The sequence below is a fragment of the Anguilla rostrata genome, chromosome 6 (assembly GCF_018555375.3).
Source record: "Anguilla rostrata isolate EN2019 chromosome 6, ASM1855537v3, whole genome shotgun sequence".
NCBI lineage: Eukaryota > Metazoa > Chordata > Actinopteri > Anguilliformes > Anguillidae > Anguilla > Anguilla rostrata.
The window spans coordinates 53,421,961-53,439,034 of record NC_057938.1 but is presented as its reverse complement, the minus strand read 5'-3'; the positions used below and the strand labels follow the sequence as shown (position 1 = coordinate 53,439,034).

The 17,074-nt window shown below is 50.3% G+C and overlaps 1 protein-coding gene across 1 annotated transcript in view; it reads left to right on the top strand.

Moving 5' to 3' along the window:
- LOC135258055 (nesprin-1-like) overlaps positions 1 to 17,074 on the top strand; it is a 161,438-nt gene that overhangs the window by 23,441 nt on the left and 120,923 nt on the right. The window contains exons 10-27 of the mRNA XM_064341253.1: positions 2,347 to 2,454; positions 3,321 to 3,458; positions 5,303 to 5,467; positions 5,973 to 6,085; positions 6,245 to 6,413; positions 6,585 to 6,681; positions 7,206 to 7,226; positions 8,430 to 8,632; positions 8,985 to 9,149; positions 9,667 to 9,819; positions 10,329 to 10,472; positions 11,494 to 11,661; positions 12,352 to 12,510; positions 13,806 to 13,970; positions 14,447 to 14,581; positions 15,011 to 15,169; positions 16,042 to 16,250; positions 16,868 to 16,976. Of these exons, the coding sequence (XP_064197323.1) occupies positions 2,347 to 2,454; positions 3,321 to 3,458; positions 5,303 to 5,467; positions 5,973 to 6,085; positions 6,245 to 6,413; positions 6,585 to 6,681; positions 7,206 to 7,226; positions 8,430 to 8,632; positions 8,985 to 9,149; positions 9,667 to 9,819; positions 10,329 to 10,472; positions 11,494 to 11,661; positions 12,352 to 12,510; positions 13,806 to 13,970; positions 14,447 to 14,581; positions 15,011 to 15,169; positions 16,042 to 16,250; positions 16,868 to 16,976 (2,580 nt within the window). The remainder of the gene's footprint in view (positions 1 to 2,346; positions 2,455 to 3,320; positions 3,459 to 5,302; positions 5,468 to 5,972; positions 6,086 to 6,244; positions 6,414 to 6,584; positions 6,682 to 7,205; positions 7,227 to 8,429; positions 8,633 to 8,984; positions 9,150 to 9,666; positions 9,820 to 10,328; positions 10,473 to 11,493; positions 11,662 to 12,351; positions 12,511 to 13,805; positions 13,971 to 14,446; positions 14,582 to 15,010; positions 15,170 to 16,041; positions 16,251 to 16,867; positions 16,977 to 17,074) is intronic.

Sequence of the window (17,074 nt, the reverse complement as noted above, 5' to 3'; positions counted from 1 at the left end):
TTATTTCCTGTGGATATAAACGGGGTCTGTCATCAAGCCTCATCTAAGCTGTTCAATGAAATAGAAAATTGTGATTTGGGGAAGGCCCCTTCCTATTTCAGCATGACAACACGGCCAGGTCAATATAGAAATGGTTTTGTCGAGAACAGTGCAGAAGAACTTGACTGGCCTGCACAGAGCCCTGACCTCAACCCCATCCAACACCTTCGGGATGAATTGGAAACCCAACTGCAAGCCAGGCCTTGTCGCCCAATCAGTGCTCGACCTCACTAATGCTCTTCTGGCTGAATGGAAACAAATCCCTGCAGTAATGCTCCAACATCTTGTTGTAAATCCTTCCCAGAAGAGTGGAGGTTGTTATAACAGCAAAGGGTGGATCAACTCCATATTAGCGCCCAGAATTTTGGATGAGATGTTAGATGTCATGTGTCCACATACATTTACTTGTGCAGTGTATGTTCATACCTATCGACAGATACTTTAAATACACAGTTGCTGGATGATTTATCAGAGTGTTCCACTGGTATGGTTTATTCTAAGCTCTAGTGATACTGCAGTGTTTTGTTTATGAATAATTCACGCGACATGCATTAAGCGTAACCAGCAATTGACCGATAATGTAAATCGTATGAGCTTTTGATCGGAGCAGCCGCAGATCTAAGATGTAATTAGCAGCCGTGAGACGCGACTTCAGCAGCTGTAGTTTGCACAGCGATGCCGTAGCGCGCTACACGGTCTCATTAAACATAGCCCCTGCCGTCACCACCTCAGTTTTTTTTTAACAGATTTAATTAGCTTTTCTCGTTACCTCTCAGACTGGCAGGTGGATCTTCACCTTGTCCCGTCACAGTCGGCTAACGAGCTCATTCTTGTCATCGATCGTTTTTTTTTTTTTTTTTTTTCTCTCCACCAGACTCAGGCTTGCCTCATCCATGTCTGCTCTCTCTCTTTCTCTCGTTTTTTTTCTATCCGTCCATCGTTTGTGTTGTGCGTTGGTTTGGTAGCTGATTCTCGGTTCCATCCCGACATTCGCTCTCTCTATCCCCACATCCCAGGTAAGGAGCCCTGGGTTCGGGCACGCCCCCCCCCCCCCCACCCCCCGACCCCCCCATCGCCTGTTTTGTGGTGGTGACGTGTCTGTGTGCGACGATGCCCACTTGTTGACCACTTCCTCTTGCATGTCTCTCTCTCTCTCTGTCTCTCCTTTTTCCTCCTTCCTTCTCTTCTTTCTCTTTATCGACTGACGCCTTACATACACCTTGTCTGTGCAAATCCTCTGTGTGCCTTGCGATCCTGCACAGTTTGGTCTTGACCCTCGAGACATAGAGCAAATGCTAGAGGTACGTGTGACCCGAGGTAAACGAGCGGTCCTTTTTTTTGTAGAGCACCTCTAGTGGTCAGGTGGATAGGCTGGAGGCACACAGCCCTTCAGGAAATGAATGCATCTTTTTTTTTTTTTGAACTATTATGTTTTTATCGCTGTTGCCCATTGTCCTCGTCCTCATTTCTCTTTGCCTCTTTTGGTAAGGAAACGGTTAATTCAGAAACCTGGATTTCAGAATCTGTGTGTGAACCTTGGACACCCCCCCCCCCCCCCCCATCTATATGGTCCTTATGAACCCTTGCACAAGTAATCCTGTTCATGGCCAAAAGTGTTGAAACGTCATCATTCTGCTTTCACGATGCTTTCATACAACAACAAAGAATCTGAATTTTAAAATTGGAATTTAAAAAGTTTTCATCTAAACATTTTACCTGAAAGTTAAATGTGATTAAAACACAACTTGAACAGGATGTTATTTGATTAATTACTGTATTAAAACCTCACCTCTTCTGTGGCTCTGTATTCCATAGACCTGAAAGGTATATTATGTGGCCTTCTTTCTTTGTTGTGACCTGAAGTGAAGTCAAGAAAGTGCCCAAAAACAGCTTCTTCACCCTTCCAGGTGTTAAGTGGTGAATAATTAGCATGTTTAGCTTTTGCTTCCAACAGTAAAACGTGAATAAAAATAAAGGGGAGATCACATGGTATACCTTTGAGTGTGGATTGCTGTGAGAGTGCACTGTAGTTGCCATTTGGAGTGAGAGTGTGACAGGGTCGTGACCCCCTGGAATGGGTGGAGCTACCGTACATTGCCTTGACTGGACTCCTTGGATTCTGATTGGCTCGTACGAGTCAGGTGATCGACAGCTTGCGGTAGCTCCTCCCCCCCATTTCGGGCCTTGTCAAGCCTGGCTGTCTCGTGACTAATTTGACTGTTGCATGGCTGACTGATGCCATTCGATGCACGTCAATCCAACCCCAACCCCCCCCACCTCCTCCCTCCCTCATCTCCCCTCCCACAGAGAGAGCAGCGCAAGGTCCTACGAGAGATGAAGACCTGGCTGGAACAGCTGGAACGGGACGTGGGGCGGGCCCAGGGGACAGAGGGAAGCCTGACCGAAAAATACCAGGTGACGGGGGTGGGGGGGGGGAGGGAGTTTGGTTTTCTGAACTGTGAAGTCGAGGCACGGTCTCAAAATGATCTCTTTTTTTTACATTTATTTATTTGTCATGATCCTCAGAGTCTTCAGTGTTAATGAGAAATGGGTCTTATTTTTAGCCACACCCCCCCACATGTTGATAAAGCCTGCAGCGTTTCTGCACATGCTCAGTGCGTGCCGCTGTTGCCGTGTTGACGTGCGCGCGGGAATGTCTCCCTCTCCTCGCGCTCCTCGCTCACGCCCAGACCCCGCCCGGAACCGCGAAATATTCAGCGTCAACTATTTTAATTCGCCGTCTGGGGTGCTGTGCGTGTAAAAAAGAAAACGTGTGAATGCGTTAAGCTTCTTTGTAGATTTGTGACCGTGCGAATGCTTTTCTATTTTTAATGGAGTTGGGAATGAGGGGATGAGGTCAGAAGCCAGTGAGCGTGTGTGTGTGTGTGTGTGTGTGTGTGTGTGTGTGTGTGTGTGTGTGTGTGTGTGTGTGTGTGTGTGCGTGCCTGCGGTTGTGCGTGTGTATATTCTCACGGTTGTGTTTGTGTGTGCGTGTGTGTGTTGCATTCTCCCAGTTTTGTTTATGTGCATGCATGTGTGTGTGTGTGTGTGTGTGTATTCTTGCGGTTGTGTCTGTGTGTGTATGTCTGTATTCTCGCAGTTGTCTGTATTCTCACGGTTGTGTGTGTGTGTGTGTGTGTGTTTGTGCGTGTGTATATTCTTGCGGGTGTGTGTGTGTGTGTGTGTGTGTTCTCACGGTTGTGTGTTGTGTGTTGTGTGTGTGTGTGCGCATGCGTATCTTTGTACAGCACACACTCTTACGCGCCGTCCCCCTCTCTCAGGCCTTCAAGACGTTCCGCGTGCAGTTCGAGGTGCGGAGGAAGCAGGCGGACGTCCTGCTGCAGCCCACGCAGAGGGACGCTAAGCTAACCGTGGACCAGGCGCTGGTCAAACAGGCGTGGGACCGCGTCTCTGCCAGGGTGAGCGCGTTACACCGAACACGGTCCTGACTGCAACGGGGTACACTCTGAACGTAGTTCCTTTTCTGTGCATTTGGCCTTTTGTTCCAACCATAGTTGCAATTCCCCCAAGTGTCAGAAGCTATTAATCGTTTCGAAATTACACGCTTCTGATTTCCCCTTATTGTCTGAAATCACAAACACTGTCCTAGTGGTTATCATGAATCCTGTGAGGATTGAATACCCCAGCTTTATTTAAAACAGTGGGTTTTACAGGGCAGTTATCTGGCATCTCTTGCTTTTTTTGCTGCCAAGTGCTACTGAATGTGGCAAGCAAGTCCTTCAGAAAGAGATTATGCGTATCACCTGATACTGCACCTGTCTCTTGAATCTTACCTGCTTGGTGTGAAAGGATGACCTGCATTCTCTTAATGGTAGTTTAGAGACAAAACTTACAGAAGCACATAAACATATTTCAGTAACGTTAACTGAGCTGAGTTTGGCTGAAGCTAAGCAGCCAGTATACATACATATAGACCCCAGGAAACGAAAAGCCCGTCTCACGGGGATAATTTTGTCAGAGAACCACGCCGATGGTCGTATATCCGGAAGAAAACAACCGTGGAAGAATCAGCCCAAATTACTATTTGCGCTATTTGGGGATTTCACTTTATTAGAATCTGGGTTTAATGCCAGCTCACACAACTGCCTGGAGTCTACAGCCCCCCCTGAATGTCTGTGTTTGGCTCTGCCGATTCTCCAGGCTTTTCTCCTTCATTATCAAAAGCCCAGCCTTCCGCCCATTACTTTGCCCATAAAGCGTTTTCTTATTCATCGGGCCCCATTGCTGGGGTAATTACCACTCCAGGGGGTATTAAGGGGCTCTTTATTACACTAAAGGTATTTTAGGGACTCGATTTTATACCGAGGACCCCCCCCCCCCACCCCCGATACCCCGACAACCCACCCCACCACACAATTTTTTGTCTTTGTGGGAATCTCAGTACTAAACAATGAAAAATGAGGTCATATCGACGACGGCTTGCATGTAATCGACAGGTTTCGTTTCAGAAGAGCTCTGCCATGGAAATGCAGGTGAAACTCAAGTTTAATCAGTTAGTTTCAGTGATTTCTGGACTTACCAAACCATGTTTGTGAAGAGAGTTGAACATTTTTGCTTTTACTGTCAATCAAAGTTAAGCAGAAGTGTTGATTGAATCCCAGCCTGTGATCATGTATTAATCCGGTACATTTGTGTAGTTACAGAATAACAGCTGAAAAACAGGTGATGGTTTGTTTGTGATCTAGGTACAGTATATTTGATCCGTATGAGTCATAGTTATATAGTGCTATAACTACCATAGAGTAAATGGGGCCTCTCTAGGCTGCTATTTGGGGCTCTCTGCAATAGCTGGCTGACCTGGCTGTCTGAAACCCCCCCCCCCCCCCTTCCCCCCCGATAGCGGTGACGTCATCGCTGACCTGTTTTGGCTGGGCCCAATCGGATGCCTCTCATTGTTTTGGGTTGCCGTGGAGGGTAGGAAAGTGGGTCTCCGACTGTGCCGTTCCGAGGGTTCTGGACGAGGGGGAGGTGGGGGTGGGGGGGGGGGGACAGAGAGAGGTTTGTTAGGAGGGCGAGTGGGGGGGGGGGGGGCTCTGGAATGTTCCCTGGCAGTTTCCCGGGAGTCTGTGCCTCACCGGTTGGCTGGGCAGAGCTGAGTGTTTTTCACAGGATTGCGGTGCGGTTTTCAGATGTTCCTGTACCGTACGCGCTGAGGACGTCTGGCCTCCGGTCGGGCTTCTTAGGGGTACGTTGGGTGTGGAACAGGAAGTGACATCACAGGTGGCGTGCCCCCCCCTTGCAGCTCCTGGACTGGCACATCCAGCTGGACAAGGCGCTGCCGGCGCCACTGGGCGTGATCGGGGCGTGGCTGCACCGGGCGGAGCTGGCGCTGCGGGAGGACGTGGCCGTGCAGCAGGCGCACGAGGAGACAGCCAACGCCGTGCAGAGGACCCTGGAGCAGCACAAGGTACGGGTACACACACACACGCATACTGTACACACACGCACGCACGCGCATACACACGCGCACACACGCACGCACGCACGCACGCACGCGCATACACACGCGCACACGCACACGCACACAGGTATGTACAAACTCACATGTATTAAAACATACACTCACTCATACATGTGTACAAACGCAAAAGTTATTTTCAGCAATAAGCTATAAGCAGTCTGTGGGTCTATAAGGAACAGTAATTCACTGTCATGTCATGTGACTAATTACTGACTTAAATTGCACGCTAACTGACATTTTTCTCCATCAGTTACGCTCAAGTGTGACAATGTGTGAAGTATATACTGTAACACTGCTCTGTATGCATGTGTGGCTGTGTGTTTGTGTGTGTTTGCGGTTATATATGTATGCATGCGTGTGTGACAATATGCACGTCTGCTTATATGTGCACTTATGTATGTGTGTGTGTGTGTGTGTGTGTGTGTGCCTGCCTGCCTGCGTGTGTGTGCAGGAGGTGCTGAAGAACCTGGAAGGACACAAGCAGACCTTTCAGCAGATTCACAGAGACCGTTCGGTGAACGGGGTTCCCGTGCCCCCCGAACAGCTCCAGGACATGGCCGAGAGGTGGGTTCCAAAAAAACTGCACCCGTGTCCCGCCCACTTCCCTGCTCAATGGCCTCTTCCGAACACCTCTATACATCACAAAACATTAATTTAAAAAATATTAAAACAAAAAACTACTGATCTGTTTTTTTTTTTTCTTTCTCCTTTTCCACTTGACAGATTCAATTATATTTCTACGTCATCTCACGTCCACCTGATCAAACTGGAATTCTGGGAAATGAAGTACCGTCTGCTGGCCTTTCTGATGCTGGCTGAGTCCAAGCTCAAGTCTTGGATAATCAAATATGGCCGCCGAGAATCGGTGGAGCTCCTGCTGCAGAACTACATTGTGAGTCTGGCTCTCTGCCTCCTCCTTCCCATACTTCATTGCTGTATTTCTCTTCACTGTCGTTGGGAACTACTGCCAGAATATAGTTGATTGACCTTACCAGCTGTGTTCGTATACTGTTGCATTGTGACTTTGGGAAGTGACCTCACGGCTATTTCCTGTTTCTAACAGACGTTCATCGAGGGACACAAGTTCTTTGAGCAATACGAGACGACGTACCAGACTCTCAAACAAGCCGCTGAGGTATACGTGAAATCCGACAATTCAGGTAAGCGTGAACCGCCTTTCTTCTGGTTATTGGCCTGAAAATGCGCTGCTGTGGCCGCAATTTGGCAGCCATATTTGTAGTCTTTTCATTGATTAACTGACTATTTGATTAATTGGCTTGTTAAGAATAATTTCTTTAAGAAGAACATGCGTGAAAATGGGTCTTTGTACGCTGGTGGGCTCTTTGGTCTGAGACTGCAGCCTCAAGCTTTATCGCACAACAGGCAGGGAATTATGGGATGGCATGCATAAGGCATGACCGCAGCAGGTCACGGCATCGACATCGAAATTCCTCGCCGTCAGCAGGCCCCCCCCCCCCCCCCCCGTCTGTTTTAACCCCTCTTTGAGAAATGCAGTCAGCTATTTCATCGATGTTCCATCTCAGCCACACAAACCGTTCCCATTCCTGGGCGAAATTCCGTCCATCGGGAAGGGAACTAATCCGTTCGCCGCGGTGTTCCGGCTCAGCGGTCGCAGGCGGTTAAAGAGGCTAACTGTCGTTAACTGTCGGTTTTGGTGTTCTAGGTTTTGAGATTGTAAGGAAAGGTAAGGCCTGGTTGGGTCCATGCATGGGTCGCATTTGAAAATCAAGTACATTATTTGCACAGCCTCTGGGGTGAGCCCAATCACGCACAAGACAAGGTTCAAACTCTGTAACTCACATCATGGGAAGGAAGATCTAATCTCACATTCAGCTAACCCCTGTCTGTCCGATTCTATGTGTATTTTACTCATAAGCATGATTGTCACTATTGGGCCGCACTGAAATATTGATTTATCTGTAGTAGTGCATGATATAGCCAGTATTTCCTCTATTGAAATCAGAATCAGTGTCTGTTTGTGTAAATCTCTCCTCCTTGTCACCCCTTGAATTACTGAAATGATGACGTATGCGAAAATCAACGTGACTCTTCCTCACGTTCTTTTGTTTTACTGTACCTCACTTCTGCAGTATTAGGTATTCTTTACAAAGCCTGTTAATTCCTGTTCGCTATTTTGTACTGTGTTGAAACAGATACTGTCCAGGATTAACTGTGTTATACAGCTGTGGGTAACAGAGAGGTCATGTTATTAACATCCAATGACACCTTAACCTCCCCAGAGTGTTTATGTGTGGATAGTCGTCATAGAAACTAGATAGAACACTGGATGCTGAAGTCTGTTAGCCAATGAGAAGCCTTGTTTGCCAGAGTCACAATAGAATTTGAGCAGAAGTGGGACTGTGTAGTATAGCTGCGGTTTTCAACCTCTTCTGATCCTGGGACACCCACCCAGGGTCGAAGGCATCCAGGGGATCCACATCATAAGTTAAAAAGGATTATATTTTTATATTTTGAAATATTTTTTCCCAAATATGTAGTCATTGCATATCAAGTCTGGCCAGGGACCCCCTACAGTACCTTCGGAGACCCCCCAGGGGTCTACAGACCCCCTGTAGAAAACCCAAGTAGAAACGCATTACCCAGGCCTGAAAATCAGACCGCGCAAAGAATTTGGGGTGGATTGAGAGAAGCTGCTCGCTAACGAAAGGGAGCTGTTTTTTTTGGGTAGATTAAGAGAAGCTGCTTGCTAAGGCGGGGGGGGGGGGGGGGGGGGGGGCGTTGTGGGGGGGGGGGGGTGCTGTTTTCGGGATGGATTGAGAGAAACCTCTCACTAACGGGAGGGCGCGGGGTGAGGGTTGGTGTTTTCGTGTGTCTCTCTGGTCACGTGCGCGCCCCCCCCCCCTTTTTTTTGTTTTGGTGTTTCCAGCCGAGGAGGGGGAGGGCGTGAGCAGGTTCCTGAGCGAGACAGCGGCGCAGTGGCGGAACCTGTCGGTGGAGGTGCGCAGCGTGCGCAGCATGCTGGAGGAGGTCATCTCCAACTGGGAGAAGTACAGCAGCACCGTGGCCGGCCTGCAGGCCTGGCTGGAGGACGCCGAGAAGATGCTCAACCAGCCGGAGAACGCCAAGCGGGTACGGATTGGGTGGGGCGGGGCGGGGCTGGGGGTGGGGAGGGGCGGGCATCTACATTGATTTTAAGTCAAAGTCGGGGACAAGGATTGTTGAGTTAGATTTATGACAGCCCCTTATGACCTTATGATGCGTGAAGTTACTAAAATATGGTTGATCAAATGTTCTGCGTAAATGGATATGTCTGATTTACGCTACTGCATCACGAAGTAGAAATACTATATTCAATCTGTAACCCAGAATTTCTAAATTATTTGGCTATGTGTTTGGGGTTGCTTCATCCAGTCTAGACAACGTCCTTGTCTCTCACCCTCCGCTCGCTCTCTCTCTCTCTCTCCCCCCCTCTCCCTCTCAGGAGTTCTTCCGGAACCTTCCGCACTGGATCCAGCAGCACACGGCGATGAACGACGCGGGGAACTTCCTGATCGAGACGTGCGACGAGACGGTCTCCCGGGACCTGAAGCAGCAGCTGCTGCTCCTCAACGGGCGGTGGAGGGAGCTGTTCGTCAAAGTCAAGCAGGTCTGCGGGGTTAGGGCCCAACCTGTCTCCCTCCTCCCTTTGGGGGGGGGGGGGGGCGGGGAGGCGGCAGGTCTGCGGGGTTAGGGCCCAACCTGTCTCCCTCATCCCTTTTGGGTGGCGGAGGGGGGGTTCTTCAACACCGCTTTCCTCCATTTTGTTCAGGCAGTACCATTTTATGTGAATGCAAGAAATACACCATTTACAATTTAGTTATCTTGTCAGATAAGGTTTAGCCAAAGCAGTGGATACATTTAACACTGTAAGCAAAGGTAGGTAGACCTGGAGACACTGATCAAATCAGTGATCAGGTAGAGTTACAGTAAAATGCCATGCCTCCAGACCTGTAAAAGGAAAGAAAAGATACCAATCAGTTGGAAATGCAAAGATTTAAAGTCATCGCAGAGGAAAAAAACATTAGTTTTTGTGAGAAAACGTAAACGTTAATGTACAGAGATGCTAAAGCGAAATACCTAACCTGACCCTTGACCCCTGACCCTTCCATCGCTCCTCCTCTCAGTACGCCAGAGCGGACGAGGTGGACAAAATGCGGAAGGACTACCAGGACGGGATCTCCTCGCTCAAGAGCTTCGTCGACGCGGCCGGCGAAAAGATGAGCGCCCCCGTGCAGGTGTCCTTCCTCAACGTGCGCACGTTCGTCCAGGACATCGAGGTACGTGAGGCTGAGCGCGCCGAGAGTTTCCCCTGTCCCTCTGTTTCGGCACCATAACCCCCTTCTGTTCCAGAGAACTCTCTTACTTAGCGCCATTGTGTCAGGGAACTCAGGGCCTGATTTACTGAGACACCTCGCATGTGCAAAAACCTTTTAGCATACACAAAACCAGTAATGTGACCAGTGATTGGTCGTGGTATTTCTTCTGCACCAGTCGTTGGTTGTGTTATTAGCTTTGCGTGTGCTGAATGGTTTTGCACATGCTGATGTGCTGAGGAAGAATTCACCCTTGAACAAACACCTCTTCCAAAATATAGCTTAAGAAATAGTATGACTGGCAGTGCACATTTACGTTATTGTGTTGAAGATTAGTGTAGCTACGTCATTTGGGGTAATTACTTGCGGGGGGGGGGGAGGGTAGTCCAATTTTTGGGTGCATTCCTGGAATGCCTAAAGTGTGTGTTATGGCATGTCTCCCCTCACACCCCCCCCCCTTGCCCCACCTCCAGGATATCAAGCACAAAGTGCCAGCCATGGAGTCTCAGTACAAGATGGCTGCCCGCAACGCCCAGCTGCTGACCAAGGACACGCCACAGGAGGAGGTCGCGCAGATGCTGGCTGCCATGGCAACCATCAAGGAGCAGCTGAGCAAGGTGAGCCGGGGGCCACCGTCAGAGTCGGCGTGTCGGGTCCCCGGGGGGGGGGGGCGCGGCGGGGGGGGTCCCCTTTCAGCCCCCCGACGTCTCCTCTCTTTGTGCGCCTGTCACCTGGGATACGAAAAGGGCACGTCGCCGCGGAGACGAGGGCATGGCGCTCTTCTCGCCCGTCACACTCTGCTTTTGTTCCCTTGGTTACGGAGCGGCCGTAGCCAGAGGCTTATTTACTGTTGACGGGTTGCATGTTGGACGAGGGCTGGGGAGCAACTCTGTAAAACTAGGGCAGTCTTTATAAATAAAGCCAGGCAGTGTTTGAAATGGCCACTGCTGTCAGTCTGCCTGGCTCGGACCAGCTACTCACTGCTCGGTGAGTTGTGCTTATAGTACGTCTGACCAAACACTTAAGCTGGGTTTTCTGTTTGAAATGTGTATTGTTTAACTTAAGTGACCTCATGAAGTGCGCATTGTTGACACTTTGAAGAGCAGGGATTCTGGAATGTTATTTCTAAATTCTGAGATTCTAGAACTCCATTGCTTTCAGTTACCAGCAGTGACTGGTACATCAGCATTAGAATGCTCAGTTAAGAATGTTCTAATTCACATATTTATGATCTTACGCCTTAAAGGCTTAATGATTTAAGGCGGCAGTGTAGCACAGTGGGTAAGGAACTGGGCTTGTAACCGAAAGGTCGTAGGTTCGATTCCTGGGTAAGGACACTGCCGTTGTATCCTTGAGCAAGGTACTTAACCTGCATTGCTTCAGTATATATCCAGCTGTATAAATGGATACAATGTAAAATGCTATGTAAAAGTTGTGTAAGTCGCTCTGGATAAGAGCGTCTGCTAAATGCCTGTAATGTAATGATTTCATATGATGTATTTATCATTTCCCTGAGGTTAGTATTAGCTGCCACTGACAGACCCAGGTGAGGACATCAGACTGCTTACCCTCAGTTTAAGTAGATTTTGAGGCTCTCTGATTGGGCCGGTGATGTTTGCGTCCTGTCCAATCTCACAGATAAGGGAGCGGTACCTGCCCCTGCTGCGGGAAGCCCAGGCGCTGCTGTCCCCGCTGGAGGAGATGGAGAAGCAGATCACCAGCTTCTACCAGTCGCTGGAGAAGGCCAGCCGCATCACCGCAGCCCGCGACTCCGAGGCCTCCTCAGACTTCAAACACAAGTGTCAGGTGAGGGGGGCAGAGCCGGTCGCCATGGATACCTGACAGTGTCAGAGAGGGGGGACAGAGCCGGTCGCCATGGATACCTGACAGTGTCAGGGAGGGGGGTGGAGCCTGTTGCCATGGATACCTGACAGTGTCAGAGAGGGGGGGTGGAGCCTGTTGCCATGGATACCTGACAGTGTCAGAGAGGGGGGCGGAGCTGGTCGCCACGGATACCTGACAGTGTCAGGGAGAGGGGCGGAGCCGGTCACCACGGATACCTGACAGTGTCAGGGAGGGGGGCGGAGCCGGTCACCACGGATACCTGACAGTGTCAGAGAGGGGGGAGGAGCCTGTTGCCATGGATACCTGACAGTGTCAGGGAGGGGGGGGGCAGAGCTGGTTGCTGCAGATAGCTGTTTAAATCTCTCTGGATAAGAGTCTGTTTTTCTGACTCCTCCCCCTCCCTTCCTCAACCAATCACACTGTTAAGATGTTAGAAGACTTTCTTTCTCTATATTCTGTTGTGACTTTAGCCAGAAGCATTATTACTTTGAAAATGTTTTCAAAACCTTTATTTATTCTTATTGAGTGTCCCTTGTAGTGTAGGCTATAGTTTGATATATGGTTCTTGAGGTTAAGACCAGGGACTCATGTTCCCAAAGATAAATTTTCGGGTCTTAGGAGGGTATTGAGTTTCCCCTTCTGGTGTCCCAGGACCTGCTGACGTACCAGCAGAGCTGTAAGAACTGCCTGGCCGTGATCGAGAGGCACCACCAGACCATCCAGAGGGCGCTGAGCAGCACCAAGACGCTGAGCCACCTGGACAGATCCCTCCTGCACAAGAGAGTGACTGACCTGCAGGCCACCTTACAGGTGAGCCCTGCCTCCGCGCTGTCCCATAGGCTGAGGAGGGGTCATGTGATCTCTGCCCGCCTCTGTCTGTCTGCTCGTCTGTGAACGGGACTGGTGGCATGGTCTGTGTGTCTTCGTCTGTGTCTGTCTGTCTGCTCGTCTGTGAACGGGACTGGTGGCATGGTCTGTGTGTCTTCGTCTGTGTCTGTCTGTCTGTCTGTGAATGGGACTGATTGCATGGTCTATGTGTCTCAGTCTGTCTGTCTGTCCATCTGTATGTGGGATCAGTCACATTGCTTGGTTGCTTGGTCAGTTTCAGTTGCTTTTATTGATTCAACTTTTATGGATTGTGCACTGAACTGTGAGCACAGTGTTCTGCAATTAATGTCTCAGTGTTATTGCTCTTAATAGATTGTTCATATTAATCTGTCAGTCTCAGGATGTGTTTTTGTAACCAACGTGACATGTGGTCGTGGTGTGTGTGTTGTGGTGGTGTGTGTGACATAGTGTGCGCGTGTGTGTGTCGTCGCGTTGGTGATAGATTGATTGCATGCAGAGGGAAGCTGAGCCTGTTTGAGATCAGCGAGGCCTGTCAGGAGCGTTAGCCTAGCGCCGGGCTCAGGAAGAGGCCTGTCAGCGCTAATAAGCCCTTTGATTCGCACCTCAAACGGGGCCAGAGGCCGGGCGTCGCCTTGTTCTCTTTCATGCCGTGTGTCCTGTGATCTGGAGCTTTCCCTTCAAACACGGCACCTGCTGTTATTAAGTCATGTCCTGCAACAGTCCCGAAAACACTGGTCAAAGTTATCCTCTTACCCATTACCCTGCCTCCATTATCCAAATTTTGTCTGCCGAACAGTAGGATGAATTCCCTTGATGCCCCCCCCCCCCCCCCACCCCCTCACAATTACTGTCAGTGCCATTAGTGTGGATAATCATTTCGAAGTCCATGATGCTTTTGAAATTTGTTGATAGTTGAAACCAGGGCTCTTTGCTGTAATTTTTAATCATGGGAGCACATGTGTCCCTAAATTGAAAAATTAGGAGCACACAAACTCATCCCAATTAGTGGATGTGCTTCAGAATCTTTTGTCCCTTTGGCACACATCGATTTATTTTCAGGGGCTAACGCTTCTAAAATGGGAGCACTGTAGAGCCCTGGATGCTGGCCTGTGTTGCCATTAACATAACATAACATAACAATGACCTTTTTCAGAAAGAAAGTGTCATTTGGCGATATTTGTGTTGGTGTAGGGTCAAATTAATTTCAGGACGATTCTCAGTGTTTTTTTTGTGGATGTTTTTGGCGCCCCCTGCAGGCCATGGTGAAGGAGGCGGCGGAGTGGAGGAAGCACCTGGAGGCCAACAGCAGCCTGATGAAGCGGTTCGAGGAGTCACGGGTGGAGCTGGAGAAGGTGCTGAAGGCGGCGCACGCCGCCCTGAGGGAGAAGGGCAACCCGGAGGAGCTCCTGAAGAAGCACACCGTGAGACACCGCCCCCATTCGCCCATTGGCCCCTCTCCCTTTTGCCCCGCCCTGTTTGGCCCCACCCTGTTTAGCCCCTCTCCATCTTCGCTCCGCCTTGTACAGTCCCACCCCGTTCAGCTCCTCCCCTGTTGTTTAATTTTAAGCCTGACGGTACATTGATTGATTTAAGTCCCTGATTGGCCGGAGACTCCAGTCTCCAGGTGCACAGACAGCAGCACATCCAGCTCTCATCTCCATATTTAAGTATCCCTGCTCTAGATTCATTCTTACCCTGGACACTAACCCACCTATCTATTTCATATTTTACCAACATTCAGTTTAGTTACTTAGATACAGTCTACAAGTCTACAGGTACAAGTCTTTTTTTCATGGTTGGTCATTGGTGAAGAAGTCACCCAGCCGTCAGTCAGTGCTCCCCCCCCCCCCCACCTCTTGTCTCGGGACGCTCATTTCCTGTTTTTTTGTGCGGGCAGGAGTTCTTCGGTCAGCTGGACCAGCGGGTGCTGAACGCCTTCCTGAAGGCGTGTGACGAGCTGACGGACATTCTGCCCGAGCAGGAGCAGCAGAGCCTGCAGGAAACCGTCCGGAAGCTCCACAAACAATGGAAGGTCAGCCCCCCCTGCCCCCGGCGTTCCGGGACAAGATAGAATTCCCGAATCCCCCAAATTCCCGCAGTCACAAGCGCTTTTTTTTCCCACTGCAGTACAGTAAACATACAGGGAGATTAGGCTGACTGCAGCAGCTCTTCTTAAACTGTGGAGGCCAGGACAACCCCCCCAGACCCCCTGATAATCATGTGAGGGGGGGGGTCACATGATACACATGAAAAAAAAAAAAAAGATAAATGAAATAACAAATGAAATGAGGGGAAAAAATTGTGCACTTAATGACATAAAAATGACATTACACAAACACGTTGCATGTTGCTCTGGATAAGAGCATCTGCTAAATGCATGTAGTGTAATGATTGGTCCAGTTTCTGGTTGGCTGAGGGTTTCTGGTGTGTGTCCTTCCCCCCCCCCCCCCCTCCTCCCCAGGACGTGCAGGCGGAGACGCCGTACCACCTGCTGCACCTGAAGGTGGAGGTGGAGAGAAGCAGGCTGGTGGCCTCCCTGCAGGAGTGCCGGGCGGAGCTGGCCCGCGAGAACAAGGCCCTGCCCACCTCCGGCAGCGAGAGGCTGGTCAAGGAGCACCGGGTGAGTGGAGCGGGGGGCGCGGGGCTGGGGGGCGGGGGGTCAGGGGGGGGTGGGGTGAGTGGGGATCATAGACTGTATAGAAATATGTGGGGATGCAAGCAGAACAAGGGGTCGGGGGGACAGGGTGGCCACGGGCAGGACGGGTGGCCGCGGGGGTATCTTGGGGGTTTTTTTGGGTTGCATAGTTTTTCCAGTGCACCTCCTCATTTTAACTTGTTCATTCCCTGTTAGGGAAATTGTGTTAGGCCAAATTGCTCTCTGAACTGATGGGGATGCAGGTGTGTGGGTAACAGGCCACACTCACCTGCTCTGATAACGGGACCCCGTCCCCCCCCCTTCCCCACCCCCACAGACAGCCTGTGTGTTAATTACAGCGACTTCACAGGCTTGTAATTAGTTTCTCCTGGGCTTGCTGTGACGCCAGATTATTTTTACGTTTAATTGATAGTGTTCAGGGGGATCCTCCATCATCGTTGCTATGGGTGGTTTTACAGCAGCCACGCTCATATGGGCTTCAGTGGCCAGAGGAAGCAGGTGAAGCACCTGTTAATGAAACACTCGGAACGGGACGGGTGCGCTTCACACCCTGTGGCGTGAGAGAGCGATGACCTGACTCCTCCTCTCTCTCTCTCTCTCACGCTTTCTCTCTCTCTCTCCCCCTCTCCACCTCTCCCCCTCGCTCTCCCTCTCTCTCTCTCACGCTTTCTCTCTCTTTCTCCCCCTCTTTCTCTTTCTCCCCCTCTTTCTCTTTCTCTCTTTCTCTCTTTCTCTCTTTCTCTCTTTCTCTCTCTCTCTCTCTCCCTCTCTCCCTCCCTCCTCTCTCTCTCTCTCTCCCCACCCCCTCTCTCCCTCTCTCTGCTCCCGCCCTCCAGGCCTTCTTCCGGGAGAAGGGCCCCCAGGCGCTGTGCGAGAAGCGGCTGCAGCACATGGAGGAGCTGTGCCAGAAGCTTCCGGAAGGCGACTCGGCCCACCGGACCGCGGAGAGCAGCAGGAAGGCCCTGGACGAGGTCAAGGCGCAGATCGACTCCACCTACCAGAAGCTCCAGCAGCACCCGGACAAGTGGAAGGAGTTCAACTCCAGGTGAGGGCCAGTGACGCTGTTCAGAGTACAGTGGTTAGGGAACTGGGTTCATAACCTGAAGCCGTGTAACTCACTGTAAGTCATGGTCCTCGAGGGCCAAGAACTGGTGGTTTTCCACCCTCCCATCACCTGGGAATCAGGTGTGGAGACAGTCTGGCCAATCAGTCGTACTATTAATTCAGTTTATTACCTGGGAGATATGAAGGGACACTGCTGTTGTTCCTTTGAGCAAGGTATTTCGTTATTGTCTACTTATACAGATGGATATACACTGTTTAAGTCTCTCTGGATAAAAGTGTTCGCTAAATGCCTGTAGTGTAGTGCTCCAGGCTTGGCTTCCCATTGGTTGAGAGGGGAACAGATCTGGCTTCCCATGGGTAGAGATGGAAGACGACTACAGTAACATCACTAGGGGAATTGGTGTAAGAATATTGTCATGGACAGCATAAAAAGTGCTTATTGTTAAAGTCTGCAGACAGGTGAGCATGTGCATAAAAAGTGCTTATTGTTAAAGTCTGCAGACAGGTGAGCATGTGCATAAAAAGTGCTTGTGTGGTTATTGTTAAAGTCTGCAAACTTTAAAATGTGAAAACGCTGCACTGTCTCGATTCCCCCAGGTTCTCCGAGCTCTCCGCTTGGCTCTCGTCCAAGGAGAGCCAGCTCCGGCTCCTCAGGAACCGGGCCAGCGACCCCAGCAAGTACGGCCAGGTCAGGACCACCATCGAGGTGAGCAGCGCCCCCCTGAGTCAGCGTTACAGAGGACACTGCGCCAGAGCCGTGTGATACTGTACAACCTTACACACACACACACTCTCACACACACA